Here is an 18,390-nt window from a genome sequence, read left to right as displayed (position 1 = left end):
TCCCCTCAAAACCCTAAAAATCTCAACTGGTAAAAAAACATGTTTCTAGATCTCATAGTTGTTGAGACTGCTTCAAAACATGAAGGCAGTGTATGCTGCATGCTGTAAAATTGGGCGGTGGGGTGTGTGTACCTGAATGTTGGTTGCTGTAATCAGGAAATGGGACTTCATTTTGTTCACCTCTTTGGGCTCCAACTCATGCTTTCCATTACTGTCCCATATTCTCAGTCTCTCTCCCCCACTAATCAATTGCTCTGAACAAGGAAAGCAACCAGGAAAAAAGTGTACAAGATAATAAAAGAATTTATTCAAAATCTTATTTTGAAAAGTTTTGATGTACTATTTCTAAAATACTTGAATATAAACATTTCTGACACTGGTCTACTATCATTCAACAATCCACAAATATCATGAAAGTTGCTGTAAAGCATAGCAGCTTGCGTCTTCTGACAAAACAGAAAAGGTGGTGTGGGGGGGGGGCGCATTCCTATCCAATCTTGTCCTGCTCTATTATGACAGCATCAAAATTTAAAGTATCATCTACATCAGAAAGACCAAACATTTTCTGTGCATCATTATCTGAATACATTCAGCTCAGAAGGATAGCAAGACCTTGTTATCCATTCCATAATGAAACATCTTCATGACAGGGTATTTGTGAGATACAGAGATATTTGTCAAGAGCTGCCACTGTGGATTTGGTCTGTCTCTTGGGTGACAGAGGGTTTCCGGTCCTTCCTGAAAGACAGTACCTATCCCAAAAGAAAATGTGACCCATTCCACAGAGCAGAGCTTGGCTCAAAGTGTGTGTGTGGGGGGGTATATCCCCCTCCCACACTAACAGACAGATCTTCTTTCAACAAAAATAGGGAGATCAAGAAAGACAGACAGACAGACAGACAGACAGACAGACAGACAGACGGGAAACCTCTCTTGGAAATAACACTGGGTCTTCTGAGGTTACTTTGAAAGCAAAACAGAGTGGATAAGAGAAACTCCTGAATTAAGGCAAAGTTGGGAGAGGCAATAGGCCCAAGAAGGGGGGCGGGAATTCTTTCATTCTATTACAGGCATTTCTTATACTCTGGAGTTCTGCTGAGGGCATGGTCTAATTTGTAAAACTTTTATTAGTGGAAGGGATCTTCTTAGGTGCTATGGCCTGCCTACTGGAAAACCCATGCTTTAGAAGAAATAGACTGCCTCTGATGTTGGTCTTTAAGGTGCTGCTGGACCCAAATCTTGCTCTGCAGGTGTAGAAGTTCTTTGTGAGATTTCAAAGTGTAGAAATATACTGGATAGGATCACAGACCCAAAGGAGGCAAACTGTCTGTTTGAATGTTACCAACAGGCTAACTAGCATACCTGCTACTTTGTCAACTTCTAATTCCTGATGCACATCTAAACCATGTTCCCAGTTCACACTTCTGAGCCTAGCTCCTTTTCTAGGTTTGCTTTCAGAGATGGATAAATGATGGAGGGTTTACATCCTGTAGTACTCCCAGCACTTTTATGAACTACCAGCAAGCCGTACCATAAAGAACTTTGAATGTGTATGTTGGGAGACAAGCATTTTTAGAACTTTTCTGCTATCACACTGAGGATTTTTCCAATCCTCGTGATATTTCCTAGCCTGCCATTATCAAGGTAGGCTCTGCTTATGATTATCATCCATCTTTCATGTTAAAGAATGCCCATTATGTCAAGGATTGTCTCCTATCCTAGAAGGCCTGAAGTCCCAGAGGACAAAACAGATGTCCCATATTTTTCACACTTCCATAGAACATAACGGGTGTCTTTTATATTCAGAACTTCCCAAGTGTCTCTTTTAAAATATTTATATCTAGTAGCTTAGGTTTTAGTCTCTTTCTGGAAAAGCAAGCCTGAGAGCTTTTCAACTAAAAGCATCTCTTCTTTAGATCAAGAACCCAATTTTACAACTCAGGATTTATCTGGGTTTGTAACCACCTCTACCCCCAAACTCCTCATTTCAACTCATTTTGCAATCTCTTGAAGCAGACTCAAAAACACAGCATGGAACAAGGTCTAGGAAGCAACATGCCCCCAAAGCATTATGCATTTTATGAACACGTAAATTTGTGTCTAGATCAAAAGAAATGCAACACTTTGTATGTAAGACTCTGTCTCTTTTAAATGTATAATTGAGATTCTACTACTCACCTTCAATTTATTTATTTTTACACAAATTAAATCTAATCTCACCAACCAAATCAGAGGTACATAAATTTTCATTCACACTTACATATAAATGAAAATGCAAAACAAGTAGTAAAGGAGTTCTTTTAAATAAAGATCAGAAAGTCCAACTCATGGCACATTCTAACAAAAAGGGTTTATTTATAAAAGTTAATATATTTAAGGGTTTAAGCTCTGACTGCATTTGAGATGAATTCTAACTTTTACCTTTTGGAGGCACAGAATGCTTTTTTGGAGAGGAAAAAAAAGCTAAAATTAGTTGTGTCTGTGAGAGCCTTTGTTTTTACACAAAGCATTACGCGAAAGCCCGCAAGGAAAAAAAAGGAATAAGGGTTTTTTTTTCCCTTCCTCCCTAAAGTTCAAAGCCTCATAATAGTTTTTCCATGTAAATAACGAGTCAGGTTTTAACAATGAAAAAAATTATTCACAAACACAATTAATTTTGTATAAAGTGATTGGATTTCCTTGTACAGTACAAAACCACTCTCTTCCTTGCTTTTCTCATTTGCAAAATATGTAAATATTTAGTAATATGAATCAACAGGGTTTGGATTTTTTTTTCATTTTTGCCATATACCCAACATGCCAGCTTTAATAACATTTGATAGTTTATTTTAAATGTGAAGTTTATTTCCAAACTCCTCCTCTAGTTAGAAGCACTCCCATCAGCAAAGTCGGTTCTAATCAAAGGAAAGTAATTGAAAACAAACAATTTCTTAGCTATTGAAATACAAAAAGAGTATTTTTGTCAAGCAACTTTTTAAACAACCCAGTCAAAGGGGGGGAAACACCAGTACCAACACATATTTAGAAACTATTTGAAACAAAAAAGAACTTCTACACAGATTTCAAAACTCCTATATTCAAAAATGGTTTACAATGGCAGAAGTTGGGAAGGAATATAGATATCAAAAATAAAACCCTACTTGTTACAAAGAAGTTTGGGGGTCAGAAACACCTTCACTGTAGATTTGCTAATGTGAATATTGTATATGGAATTGGGGTGTGTATTAAAATTTATTACAATCCTGTTGACAGTTTTGTGTGTGGCAGAACTTGCTGAACTCAGTGATGTTTATAGCACATAACAATGCACACTAAAGGAATAAGTATATCCAAACAAATGTTCAGGAGTGGGGCGGAAAGCAAAAATTACAGGATTTTGATGTGTATAGAATGTATAAGTAGTTCACGTCAGTATTATCTTAATACTGACACTTTTCTCTCTCTTATTGCCAACATGCATGGTTGTCTTTTAAAGAATCCTTTCTCTGTAACAATCTTGATTCCCCCTCCCCTTCATGCAATCACCTGAACTATTTTGCAGTCTCTCAGGTCTCCCTATCACAGCCCCTTTCCAGTGAGTCCATCTAGAATTAAGAAAGGGGGGGGGTTGCCCCTGACGCTGGAAAGCAGAGTGCTGAGTCACAAGCCTTGTGTTGAAATAGGGCTGGGAAGTCTTTTGCTGATTAATGAATTACAATCAGAACTCAAATATGCACACACACAAAGGAAGGAAGGAAGGAAGTATGCTGGGATGAATGACAGACAAATGTGTATGATTTTTTTTTTGCTGGGGGAGGAAGAACAGACAAAGAACCCCTGGCACACACACCCCAATGCCCTTGACTGCTTGTTGAGTGAACTATCGGCACTCACTCCCACATCAGCCTTTCATGACATCTGTTGCCTGGAGAGTTAGTCACCTGCCGATGACTAAATGCCATTCTGATTGTGAGAATGGGACAAACATCTAACTACCCACCAGCAAGCCATTGTGTTTTGTTTGCTGTAAAAGGGCAGCAGGGAGGCAGCGGTGCTTCAAACTCCTGCCACTTGGATGGGTGTGTAATGTACACAATTCAGGCCAAATGGCTGGGCCGAGGACTTCTTACACAGGAACATATTACAGATAGCCAGACTGCAAAGCAAGAGGAAAGGCAAAGGCAAGGCGAAAGAAATGGAGAAAGAGAATGGGTCAGTTTCTTCCTTCTATCTCCACCCATTCCACCCCCCCCCAAGCTTTCTTTCCTTCCCTCCACCTCCCTTTCCAAATCTGGCATTCAGTCTGAGACAGGGTGGTTTCACACACTCACCTCGCCTTGTCTCTTAGTAGGGGAGAGGAGCCAATCTGCGGTACCTCTCCTCCCCCATGCCCCCCACACACACTCCCACCCTCTGGGACTGGGCTTTGCTTTGTGGTTAAAACTTTACACGTCAGAAAGGAGGGGGGGGGGGTTAGAAGAGATGAAGTTTTCACGAATATCTTCACCAAATTTTTTAAAAAACCAAACCCACAACCAAACCAAACCCTAGTGAGTGGGACTGGCAAATGGGATTATTAATCCTGGCCCAGACTAGAGGAGGCAGCAGACTCCATGCAGACCCCTCGGCGAAAGGAAGCATTCAGCCACACACCTACCTTGAAGGGCTGCACCGGACTGAGGCTTTAACCAGATGGAGTTCAGAGCAGGTAGGAGCCCTTGATACCTTTCTCCAGCTTTCCCTCCTCTGGAGAGAAGCCAGCTCACCTCTCCTCCACACTCAGCACCCCAACTGAGCCCTCACAACACATTTGATTTCTCCAACATTTGCTGGAAGCCCTATAAAAAAATGCCACTAGCAAATCTTGGCAGCATCCAGATATCTAGGGAGTGGGGTGGGGAGGGGGTGGGGTATGGTGGGCTGGCATTTCCTCTGGATAGTTCTTTTGCAAAAGGGGCTTTCTCTTTCCTCTTCCTCCTTCTACTTCAAGCAAAACCTACTACTAAATACTTTACCTTTTTCTCACCGCCCTCCCCAGGTTTGAAGAGCTGAAGGGGGGTATGTTGGAGTGGGTGGTGAACAGAAAGGGGAAGAGAGAGAAATGAATGAGCCTGCGCTTGTATACAGTTGCATCAAATACATTCTTGAAAGCAACCTGGTTCTGCTTAACACTTGAATTTTTTAAAAAAGGCAGCAGCTTTGAGAGAGGGTGTATGCACTTTTTCTTTTCTTTCTTTTTTTTTATATTCTTACATTCCTGGACACCAATCAAAAGAGCAAATCACGGGAGGTGGAAGAGGGGAGAGAGAGAGAAAGAGAGTGCGGTGAAAACTTTTGCGCACATACAAAAAAAAAAAGTACAGACAGCTTTTCCCACCTAACACCCAGAAAACACAAACCAAAACAAATAGGGAAGGGTGGGGGGAAGGAAAGGAACCCGGGGCAGAGCCAGCCGGGAGAAAGGCAATTTTTCACTCCGCACCAGGGAGCTGCAACGATCATTCGGAACAAAACCGTTTGTCTGCTAACCCACAGCGTCGCCCCCAGCCCACACTCTGAGTCTACTATGCTATGTGTTGCTGGGGGGGGTTCAGGTAAGGGCTCGCATCTCATTCAGCTTTTAGAGGGGGGATGGGGTGGGGGTCTTGCTGTGCGCCTTGTCGTTTTTTTTCTCCCTAACCGCTGCTGATTCTAATTTGATTTGATTAAAACGTCTGTCTGGTTTTGGGACTGATTTAAGACTTTCCCTCTGCCCCCCTCCCTCTTTTTCATGCATGTTTGTGATTACTGGTGTGTGTGTGGGGGGGGGGGAATGCTGCTTAGCAAAGGAATAACATCCCAAACTGACAGAGGAAAATCAAAGTCATCAGCATTTCAGTCAAGGGCTAAAAAGTATTTTTTCCAATGGCTTGAGTTAAATGCTGTCCCAACACAGAAAGAGAATGTGTTTGGTTGCTAAAATAAAGGGATACAGAGTTCTGTTTGAGCTTTTTTTCAAAACAAAGAACAGGAGAAGGGAAAAAACCCACCCCGAAACAAGCTTTTTTGCCAAAATGAGGAAATGTCCTTCTCTGGGGCGGATGGAAGTGGGGAGAGAACAAGACCCTAGGAAGTGTCCGAGCCTTCCTAAATAATATGAGGGGTTTTTGTTAATCCTTAGAGTTTTAACATTTGCAGCCTGGTTAGAAAAACTTTTCTTGCTGCTACTTTCAGGAGGTTGGAGGTGGTGGTGGTGGGGAATTACTTGGAGTGAGAGTTCTTTTTCCTGCAGGGTGTAATTTTTATAAGCAATAGGGGTTTTGTGTTTTGCAGACAACACCCCAGGCTTTCTGGGCAAGGGCTTGTGTTTAAAATAAAATAAAAATGTAAAAACAAGCCTTAAAAGGTCAAAAGCAGTTTGTTTCCTGGACTGGCTCTTTTGACAATCACGCCGTTTGGGAAGAGGGGAGTCTCTTGCTCCCATAGAGTCAGCTTTTAGAAAAGAAAGAGCACACAAAACAGAACAAATCCTTGGGATTTTTCACTCTGGATGCTAGAAGTGCTGGAGAAGGCAGAGCAAGGAAAGTGGAGAGGAATATCCCGGAAAACATGGGGCCAGGGAGACCAACCCTATTCATCCCTCTCAGAGTAGAGAGGCGTACTCAGAACTTGCTCTTTCACGTCCCAAAAGAACAGAGCCCAAATTATCATCGCTAAGTCTGATGGAGAAAGATGCTGTCCATGCATTTGAGTCTGTGCTTAGAGCCAGCAAGTTTTGCTCTTTAGCTGATATGACTGAAGAAAGCGGAGGGCGCAGGGGGGGGGGGGGTTGAAAGAAAGCAGCCTTGCTGAAAAACAAATACACATCCACCACTCTATCCAGCAACTGGAGGCAGCAGTTTGTAGGACTTTGCAGTTTTAGGGGTCGTTCTCTTGAGCAGTCCAAATCAGAGAGAGAAACACTTTGCTGACAACAACATGCAAGGGTGGCTGGCCACTGGTGTGCCTCATGTGGGCTAATTTAGCTTTAAACCAGAAAGCTTCTCAGACCAATGTAAGACTTTGGGTACAGTTTGAATAGATAAGGATGCTGTGCAAGAAGAGCTGTGTTGAAAGTATCATGGGAGAATGTGAGGAGGAGACTACGTACTGGGAAACAACGTATGTTTTTTCATAAGCTGCACCCTTTTTAAAATTTGTGCATACATACAAAGAAGTTACTGGCATATGCATGCACACACATATCCATGCAAACAAAGTGACCTCCAAGATCCATATAGGGTGGCCTTTGTAGAAGTTGATACCTTTCGTCTTTGTTGGCTTCATCATTTGACCAATACAAGCATCAGGCCACACTGACCTCTGTGTACAAAGGAAGTTCTTCCTCTAGCCAACATTGTTGCTGACAACTGTGCAATAATATGCGGCTGGGGATCTACTATCTTCACACAAAAGCTTATTTGTATGTAGCATGATAAAATGATAGGAGTTCCCTGGTGCCACAGATCTAGGAAGATCAAGAGAAGCTGGGATTAACCCTATCTCAGATATATTACTAAGCCACATGCAACTTGGAATTCATGGCGCCTTATGCTCAAAACAGCTGTGCACGTGCACACACACACACACATGTGCCTCTGTTTTTCTCTACAGATGCTCCTCATTAAGTTTGCTGCTCAGAGGTGATGGAGTGGGAAGCCTTTACTGTTGGCTTATTTTCCATGTCCATCTGTCCATCCTACCACTGAATTTGGCAAAGATCTAGTTCTGTGTCAATTCGCATGCATTTCATTCTTGAGTTTAATGCAGAGGATGTTACTGTTAAGTAGGAGTGGTACTCTTGTCCTTCTCTAGTTTCCAAGTCCCAAGCTGTACCCATTCACTGGACTGGTGAAATGCTTGTCAAGTGCATGTTTGAAAACATACATGTGAATGGTACATATGTCACTAATCCACATTGTCTGTCCTGATATTACACATACATGAATCTACAGTTCTATCAGGAAATACACACACAATGAGATTCCTGGAATTTGCTGCCTCGGCTCATGAAAAAAGCATTCCTGCATAAGATCTGAAGCGTGCGTTTCTTGATTATTACTTAACTTTGGGAAGTAAATTTGTCCCCTGGTTCCCCAGCCTTCTGCATAGATACCTTTTTACATATTCAGCACTCCCTTTATTTGCATGTTATAAGGCCTCCAAACCCCATAACAGTCTTAAGGAAATAGTTTGGAGAAACTAAGCTCTGATTTGGGACAGTCTCTTGTACAGCACAACAACTTCCATCATCCCTCAGTCTTCCTTCTCACCGTAAACTGTGTTCAAACCCCTAAGCCTCAAGAGGTAGACCTCCTGCTGTCCAAGCTCTTGTGCTTATACACATCTGCGCACACACACAACACACACACACTTCCACGTGCATGCCCTTTCCCTACAGATGCTCCTCATTAAGTTTGCTGCTGGTTTAGGTTTGCTGATCCTAAGCCTGCAGCCAGGAAATTAAAAGGGTGGGGGGGGAGGGGAAAGTTACAAGAATAGTTTGAAGGTTCTGCTCCACTGTGACAAGACAGTAATACACTTTTATAAGGAGAGTGACACAAATGAGGTCCAGGTAGGACATTTTGACAGAGGCTTCAGTTTTAGGGGCACATACCACAAGACATTTCCTGCACTCATGATTTAGTTCTGTACAGGGACAGCCAAGTTCTGTATGCTCAAGGAGCATTCTATTCTCCAGGCAGTGGTCTAGAGACCTGAAGTATATTTTGGTATTCAACCCATAGTTAGGGTGTTATAGATAAAGAGAGAAACAGCACTGAGGTATGGAAAGTCTTGTTCATACTTCTAAAAAAATTTTTTGCCCAGCATATGAAGTTGCAGGCAAATGTTTACCACAGAGATTAAATTTGGTAGGTCTGCCAGATACCAGGAAAACTGTTTCATAGGCCAGGTATGGTACACATGTGAGAACACATGGGATATAGCTTGCAGTGGAAGAGGCAAATACATTTCCCCTTTACTTCCTCAATCTGAAGTCAGTCATCTGAATTGCTCATACTGAACCCTATCAGCATGAAGACAGGCAGGTGATCAACTTGGGTGGAAGTGCTGTGGTGGATATTAGACACAGGGGGGAAAAAAACAAATCCAAACCTCTAAATTAGAACTATCCAAAGGTTCCTTTATACAATGTGAACTGAAGCTTCTGTAGAAAATTGGAAGATAGTAAAATTAAAAACTAAGAACTACAATCCTTCCTCCTCTAAGGCAGTGACTGGAATCCCAGTGCAAAGATGGACACCCTGTTTCCAACAACTCTGTTCTTAGCTTTAAATCTGATTACTAAAATCAAGACCAGTTTCATGTTTCTCTGCTGTCTGAAACATCTACCGAGCCCTGCTCCTGCCCATCTCAAAACTAACACAAATATGAATGAAAAGGCTTTGTATGAAGATGCTCTCTTATTAGTGTTCTAACATTGATATATAGCTACTACTGTCTGCAAGGATACAAAAATAAGCAATTAACTGTGAATTATGGTGATAATTTTTCCCAGATGGTGAAAGGCAGATATTCTATTTCTATTTACTTTTGAAAGATCAGGTGTTGGTTGTTGAGATAGGAGAAGCCCAGCTATAGGTAAACCATATACAACCACAGTTATAGGTAGCTGATGATTGAGAAGGGGGAATAAAACTAAGGAAACAACATGAACAGGATCAGCTCCAGAATGAGAAAGACTAGGTCGATAAACATTCCATAGAAAGGGAGAAATAGGTTCACCAGAGAAAAGAAAGGGAGTCAGAATACAGGTCTCTGAATTAGACTACTAGAAGTAACATAAAGGCAAGGATTGGGGAGTGAAGATGGACACAGGTAGAAAAGTTACCACTGCAGTAATCTGGGCCATGGATAAGAGCTTTGAATGACAGCCCAAATGCTGCAGAGGAGGAAACACCAGAATGCAGTCACAGTGGGATGCTTGAGGTCTTGAGGAATCGTGGTACCCTGACTATATATGGGAAAATCAAACTCCATTCTGACCATACTGAATTTCAGGCCACTCATGAAGACAAGCTCATGAGGCATGAATGTGAAGCCAACAGTAAAACCCAGTGTCTGTGACGAGATCCTTAATGCTAGGGCATAGAATGGCCAAAGATGGAGCTCCAATATATCTCACACAGAAGGGGAGGATACAATATACGCTCCTGAAGGAGTGATCTGACAGATGGGAGAGGATGGAGCTATAGAAGCTAAAGAAAGAGAACTGGGAGTGTGCAAGACCAAGATAGATGAAAGTAGGGTGCTGTTTCCTAGTTTATGCCAGAAAAAGGTAATCAGAGGTGTTAGCTATGGCAGTTTTAGAATGAGGTGAAGGAATATTCTAGATAGGACCTATAGCTTGTATGTACAGTAAGTAAAGAAAATGGAAGGTGAATCAATATTAAATCTGGAGTTCTTTCATAAGGGGAGCAAAAGGTGAGGGTAAGGTGATAGAAACAATAGCAGCGAGCATAGGCAGCTCATTTTTTTGGAGGCAGTTTTCTCTACAGTATCCAATCCTCCTTGCAAGAATTGTTTGTTGTCCATGGAGAGTGAGTTTCAGTTTCTTTATGGTTAATCACAGGGATCTCTTTTTTTGGTGTATGCAGTTCCTGTGACTGTAGTTTACCTCCTAACATTCTCAGTGGTAGTGTCATTTATCACAGGTGTTCACATGCATTCTTCTGCACGGGCACAGAGCTCCTTGGAATAACTATTTGGCTCAGTATGGTGTTTATCTGCTGGTTCTTCATTCTTTGGGTCCATAAGATGCTTGAGTCCTAGATGTTGTCTTAGAAATCTGTGTCTCCCCAGCAAAGTCCCCAAGAATACCTGATTCACTGACAATCTTTGTACATGGGAAGGTCCAGAATCTGATACAGAGAGCAAGCCTTCCCAAGATCATTGCTCAAATGAAGCACTCGGAAATCAACTACTAAGTGATTTTCTGTCATGAATACTTAGAAATTCTGAGATACCTGACTTTTATTCCCACCAATGGTCTGATTTTTCCAGATGAACAGAAAAGCTCCCTAAATCGACTTGTCTTACCCTTGCAAAAGAGGAGACCAGCAATCTTGGAACATTTTTACAGCTGTGAAAAGCCAGACAGTACTTTTGATGTTTGTAATCGAGAATGTGCTGCATCACTAGGTGAATTGTTCCAATAGTTTTGCCTTTGTTTTTTTGTGCTGGCTGTAGATTTCACAGCTGGATACTTGGTTAAGCACTATTCATGCCTAGCTATCATGGGCTCTGTTCTTACATGTCTCAATTACCAGATGGGCACCAGGTATTATGTTTAGTAGTACTTATCTCCATTCCACACAGTATTAATACATGATGACTTCTGTACAGAATCCCATTGTATGCAGCGATTTCCTCTCAATATGACTTTCCTCCTCCTTTTGACTTAAGATTTGGGCTTTATCTACTACCTCCTTCTAGCTTTGACACTCTTGTAAACTCACGTCACCCTATGGTTCCATTTTAAACTAAACTGGTCGGATTGTATTTCAGCAGAATTCAGCTCACTGTTTACTTCAGATTTACTTGTTCATGTGCCTAATGTTAGGGAACTCAACTAATGCTCCTCTTTGTAAGAAACTTTCTGCTGTTTACTAAATACAATTAACAGTATCTTATTGTAGTGGAGCTTATCCTAAACTGGGTGTAAAGACACCTGATTTCTAAAAAATCTTAAATCTTCAATCTTAGAAAGCTTACAAGAAACTCAAGTAATTCACTCACTTCTGTGTATTGTCTTATTAATTCCACCTTTGGTCCTTCCTTTGCCATTAGCCAATACTCCTATCAATACTTCACTCCTAAGAATGTCCACCTATAAAACATGCTGCCAACTAACTCCACATCACATGCAGCAATTGAAAAAATTTCACATGCAGCAATTGAAAAAATTTCTCTGCAGCATTTCAACACTTCCCTTGCTCTTTGCATGTTTGAGATCTTTCCACTTGTGTAGCTGTTTCACCTCAATGGAAATTCATACTGATTTACACAACTTTTGTTATACAAAGCACACTTAATGAAAGCAAGCTTTGCTGAAGTTAGGGGAACTTACTTCTGAAAAAACATCAAAAGGACAGAGATGTAAAGAATACTTCCATTTCAGGTCCCAGGTATAAGCACAGGCAACCATCTCACTTGCATTCTGAAAAAGTTCAGGCAATGATGTTCGGATAATTTCAGGTGTTTACTATTCCAAAGAGAAATCCTTGTAGGTTGTAGCATAGATCTAGACGCTGAAGAGTGAAAGGTGCAGAGTTTGGCACTTTCTGCATTGAGTTGGAACTGCCAAAACTGTTGGCTTACACCCAAATCTGAAATTATTTTTGCATTTTGCAGTCTAGACATGATCTCTTCAACTGTCCTCCAGAGGCACTATGCACACTCGGTGGCCCTGCTCACAACTTTCGGGCCTAAGCAAGTGCTCAACTTGTTTGGCTTTTATTAGAGAGGCCAGACTCCTAGCCCAAAAGCATCTCATTTTCCCATCTGGTCTGGTGCCACTTCTGTTTCTCTCTCTGTCAAGGAGTCTTTATGCAGTGTCCACATTTTCCATGGCACACTGGGACCAATATTAAGAGTGTGCTTTTATAGCCTTAGTGCATCCCAGTTCACTAAACAGCCCATCAAATTTTCTGCCAATGTCTTTTACATGCTGCTCTGTAGGCAAATCAACGAAGCTAAGCACAGCTAAGCAGTTTCAGTAGAACTTGTGCACCTAACCTCTGTATTACGCTCCTTGCATTTGCTTCCTCAGCCACCTAGCACCAAAGCTTCTCACCCTATCGTTTCAGCTGTTTTCCATTGACTCTGACCTCATCAATCTCCACATCCTTTGCCACAATTCCCCATTTGCACTTTTTTTTTTTTGCTTTTATCTGCAAGCTCGGGCAGTTATTGACTGCCCTCCATTTTTTAATTTGCTGTGGGTACAATACATTCAGCTTCAGGGACAGTTTGAAACTACAGGGGGCCACTTTGGTCAGAAAAGGATCCCAAACCAAAAGCCATCTTTTATTTTTTTGCTTTGACATCAATTTGTAATCATAAGCACACTTACCTGGACGTCATTCTCACTGAAAGGAATAGGGCTTAGTTTCACAAAAACATTATTAGAACCAGGCTCTTGACTATGACGAGGACTTGTTGAAAATGTCTTATGAGACCCAAGAAAGAATTTCTCCACTTTCTACCACATGCTCAGCTATGTCTCCACTTTTAATCTGTTGGAAGCTCCTCCATGGGCCAGATAATCTATGGAGAATCTTATATCCGCCACGGAATATCCTTCTGCATTTCATTCAGTTTCACAGTGTTTCTGTTCCCTGTAATTCCCTACCTCACCCTACACCCCTCTCTCCCAGTATGATACCGCTTACCTCAGAATGGAAAAATCGTTACAAAGCACAGCCACTGTCTGGTTAATTTCACTGTCCGTTTTTTCACACGGCCTTGACTCTGTCATTACTGATGCAAACAAGTCTGCCGGCAGCTCTGGACTCCCAATGTCATCACCAGACTCCTCCACTTGCTCAGCCTGGAGTGTGCCTAAGGGAACAAACAGATGTAAGGACAAGCAGGGTATGCAACCAACACCCCAAACAATAATCTCCTCCAGCCCACCCACCTACTTATACAGATTCTAGGTCAGCCAAAGAGTCACCAGATAATTCAAGACAAGATACTGTCAGCATCAGTTCTATACACTGGGGATAATAGTGGCCCATCCCAATGGCTGTCTGGAAAGAGAAAAAGAATAAAGCATTTGGCTCTTGAAAGGTGGCCCTATCAAGCACTACACATCAAAAAGAGATTTTTGTTCATTCATGACAGGCTGTATGGAGGATCATTTAGAGTACTTGTATCCAGGCTGTACAGAGAACCTTTATGATTCACCAAGGTTGGTCTTGCATTCGCTACAATTAGCACAGATCCAGGCTTGCCATCTGAAACATTATGCAAGTATTTCCTAAACATCATGTTACTTTACCATGATGCAGTGATGCTCAAAGGTATATTGATCTGTAGTTCTCTCTTTGCCCTTTTCATAAGGCAGGAAGACTACAATGCTGGCATCTATATTGTAAGGCATGTAAGATGGACCCCTTCACCATCTGACTGAAGTAGACTGGGTAGTTTACACTTGCAGGCTTTATGAAGGTTGCTGTAGACACCCTTTCACCAAACAATTCACAAACATATGCACTTCTGAGGTTACAGTGCAACCACAGTATATTAAAAACATGCTTTGAACCAAGTAGAGCAAGGCGTTAGCATCACTGAAGCCACAGATCAACCATTTATTAATGCTGGATCACTGTATGTTTGTGTCATGATACTTGCCTAGGGTCATGCTGAGTGTCTACAGCGCAGAAAAGCAAAATATAATAAAATATATTAATTAACCCAGAGAAATTACTACACTGAGATTTTGAACTCATGTTATAGATTAGCATCCTCATTCCACTAATAAGCACCCAAAATGTGCGGGAAGAAGGACACTCTTTAATCCCACGATTTTGTACAGAAGTATATTTTAAATGTGCTAAGGGTCACAGATGATCTTGAGTATGTGCCTGAAGAGTTACAAATCCTTTTTGCTCCTCTTGTGATTTTGTTCCTCCAACTTCGGGGTTCTTCTGCTCTGCACATGAACTGAATGCCTCCCCATCTCAACTTTGACTTCTTTCTTAACTCTTTACTGTCCCCCCTTTTCTGTAATTACTTTACAACATCCTTGTGTACCCTATTCTCCTACAATGTGGGAATGGAGGTTGCAAGTCCACTGTACCAAATGTTCCATTAAAAAATCTATTGCAAGCCCACAAGAGGAAGGTCCTTTGCTGTCTTTCCTGTCCCGGTTCTTGAAGACAGGAAAGAATCTTCTTGGCCTACGAGGAACTAACAACAAGGCCAACAAAGCTTTCAGCCACTTTTCAGGAAAGCATTTGAAGAACAAACCATTCAGAAAATGGTAATTGAGAGATTTTTCCTGGAACACCACCACCCTTGCCATGTATAATATGGTGTGCTGATAGATAAAGTGCTAGACAAAAGTAGGGAGCTCAGCACGGATATGCTATCACTCCAGGACTTCTATTTCTCCTAGACTGTATTGTATATCACAGAGTACACCCTCAGAAACTGCAGTTTCCTCCAGAGGAACTAATTTCTGTCTTCTGGAGTTCAGCTATAATTCCAGGAGAACTCCAGGCCTCACCTAGAGGTTGGTAACCCTAGCACTGGAGGATGAGGACCCCATTTCAGCCTTTGCCCCACAAACTTTCTGCCATCTCAACACCAAAAAGAGACTCATCTACCACTCTGGCATCTTCACTCTGCAACCACCTCACTGAAAAAGCACCCTTACCCTTCCCATCCCCAAATCACTCTTTATTGTTCATAGAGTTTAGTCCATATTCTCTGTAATTAAAGGAGGTGTGGAGAGATTTTAATCCCCCCTCCCCCCCCACACACACAGTTTGAGAACAGCTCTAGCAGTTACATAGTAAAATATTGCAGAAAATCATGTTATTTCCCCTCACGTTTTGAGTCCTCCCACTTTGCCATTTCTGCCTTGACAACCATAAACCAGGCTTGCTGGCTTCAAGGCCTCACTTGTCTATGCCCAGCAGGGATCCAGGCTTCAGGGCCAAGTCTTGCATCCCCTTCCCCCTTAAGTCTATGACCAGCTCTGTTTGTTTTGGAAGCAGCACCGTTTGCAACTCTGGAAATTCGACTCCTTCTTCCAGCCCCGGTCCTCACACCAAAACATGTGGGGCTAAACTGTTAAAAAACTGCGTGGGGGGCTCACTGCACCGCGGGACTAAGCCAATTTAAACAGAAAGGGGAGTGAGTCACAAGCCAACAATGCCTCCCTGCTGTTCGCTCACAAACAGAAGGCTAATTCCTCTCAACAACAGTCATTTTCACGTCAGCCCAACCAGCCTTCCCTCCCTAGGCTAGTGATATGAGAATCAAACGACTCCCCGCCTGCACTGGAGTTGGTATAACCCATCCACGACCGCGGTGGGGTGAGCGCGCGCATAGTATTAGGGGTTTATCTCCTGTATTTCTTCTTTGAGCGGGGACAGGTTTTTCTACAGCGCCACCTTTAGGATGTCAGACCTTTCTAAAAAAAAAAATGAAGCGTCTCTCAAAATATCTGTGACATAGGGCAACGTTCTGTTGGATTGTTGTGAACGCTTGAGGACAACACTGCTGTCTTTTATATTCTGCTTTTCCCTGGCAACATAGTCGCTTCTGTCAGGGTTTTTGGACTCCCTTGTTCGCGTTTTAAGTTGTTATAAGTCCTTTTAGCTTTTTCTGTGTCCATAAAAATCTGCATCACAGGAAACATATGTTTAAATCTCTATGTAGTCAGTGAACCTGTGTTTAGCAGCAAAAAAAAAGTGGCACCCTACTGGCTGTGTAACAAAGACATGCAAGTTCAAACGCAGTGACATTGGGTTAGGACAAATTTCTGGAGAACAGTGTGCCACAGATGAGGTGCCACTACTGAGAAAGCCCTGGCTGTGGTTGCCAACTGCCTCACTTCATAAAAACATCTGTTGGCGGGGTCACATAGAGCAGGGAATGAGGAACTAGTATCTCTCCCACATATGTAATCCTTTTGTTCATCTCTTCAGATTGCCCGTTACTGATCTAATGCCCCTTCAGTATGCTACTTGTCCACTCTTTCAATATCAGACACATTCCTCACTACTTTCTACAACATTTTCTCTATTTCCCTCTATATTAGGCAATAGGCAGAAAAAAACCTCCTTCTCCCTTTACATAATAAAACTTGTGGGTCCAGTAGCACCTTAGAGACTAAAAAAAATTATTCTGACATAAGCTTTTATAAATCAGAGTTCTCTTCATCAGATGCATCAATGCTTTTAAGCTTTTAAGCATCAGCATAATGGATGTACACTTCAATGCATCTGATGAAGGGAGCTCCGACTTACAAAAGCTGGAATAAATTTTGTTAGTCATTACAGTTCCACTGGACTCTTGTTTTATTTTCTTGCTACAGACGAACATGGCTACCCATCAGGAATGATCCCCTGGCATGCCTGTGCATTCAAGGCTAATGCAGGGACTGAATGAAAGTTGAAATTCTCTCAACAGAGTGGGAATAGCAAAGAAATGCAAGTTAGAATGATGGATAGTTGTTGGCAGAACCATGATGGGAGCTCCCAGTTCTGGGAAATGATGGATTCCTCTCCCTCCCCTGCATACACATTTTCCGATTACATACACACATATACACACCACTTCATACTGAGAGAGAGGTCAATTGGATAGAAATATGTTGGCACCAGACATGACCTTTCCTTGTATTGGGAACAGGCAATTTTATAAGTGGCTCTGACGTAAGAAGCCTCTGTGGTTTCTTGTAAGTGCAGAAAGGGCACTGTATTGTTCTGTCCTGGCTCTCCCTCTCCCCCACAGGGAACTCCCTCCACCTACCAGCCTATCCCCACATTCACTCCTTTGGCCATCTCTCACCCTGATCTCACTGCATTGCAACTCCACCAATTAATACTTTGATTGGCATTCGAAGCTTGGGAAACTGTCTGGGGCAAAATTTGGTGGCAAGGATAGGGTCATTTTTATACAACCTCCCATTCTCTCAGGTTGCTCCCCTGTGGTACCTTGTTCTACCTCTCCCCTCATCTAAAATTGTGGGGCTGGGGGCAGAGATATCAGCCTCTCCCTGCATCAAGTTCTGTTTAGTCTGTGGCTCTATAATAACCCCCTTTCTCAGCACCACTGTAAACATCTGTCAAGGTCAATCTATCCCAGGGCTTTGCCAGGCACGGCTTCTTTTGCCCCATCCCCCTCTCCTGTTCCCTTCCTTCCTCCCCCTGTCACATGCACCATGCTTGGACAAGAAGTTACAGGAATCTATTTGTGCGGAACCCCATGGGAGGAAATGGGGTACAAGCCTTTTCTCTCTGTTGCTTTTGAGGTTTTGGGATAAGACATTAGTGTACACACTAACAATTGAAAAATGAGCATAAGTATACTCTTGTTATGTGAGCCAGTGACTCATGATGCAATAATGAGCAATCATTGAGTGAATGAGGCATGGCCCCCCCTCCCCCAGCCAAGATTTTTAAAATGCTGGCTGCAGAATATCTTTGAACAGACTGTACTTCTCTTTTCTACCTAATGGGAAGTTCCGTGTAACTCCAAAGCTTGCAAACAACAAAATAGATATCACTTACCTACTCTGAAATGACAGAATATGCAGTTTCCTGCAATGTACAAAACAGATGTTTATACTACAAACGACTAGCACATTCAGCATTATCTCTTGTCAACTTTCTCTCCCAAAACCTCAAAAGT

General features: G+C 42.1%; 1 protein-coding gene across 2 annotated transcripts in view; it reads left to right on the top strand.

Moving 5' to 3' along the window:
• The first annotated feature begins 4,546 nt into the window (after positions 1-4,546).
• Positions 4,547-18,390, top strand: part of CLCF1 (cardiotrophin like cytokine factor 1) — a 47,045-nt gene continuing 33,201 nt past the window's right edge. Inside the window, exon 1 of one of the 2 annotated variants that reach the window (XM_054972503.1) lies at positions 4,547-4,687. In XM_054972503.1, coding sequence (XP_054828478.1) covers positions 4,547-4,687 — 141 coding nt within the window. Of the gene's footprint in view, positions 4,688-5,500; positions 5,574-18,390 lie in introns of those variants that run through there. The other variant, XM_054972504.1, reaches the window with a different exon arrangement.

Source organism: Eublepharis macularius, chromosome 2, assembly GCF_028583425.1.
Source record: "Eublepharis macularius isolate TG4126 chromosome 2, MPM_Emac_v1.0, whole genome shotgun sequence".
In the NCBI taxonomy this organism is placed as follows: Eukaryota; Metazoa; Chordata; class Lepidosauria; order Squamata; family Eublepharidae; genus Eublepharis; species Eublepharis macularius.
This window is presented reverse-complemented; position numbering and strand designations above follow the sequence as displayed.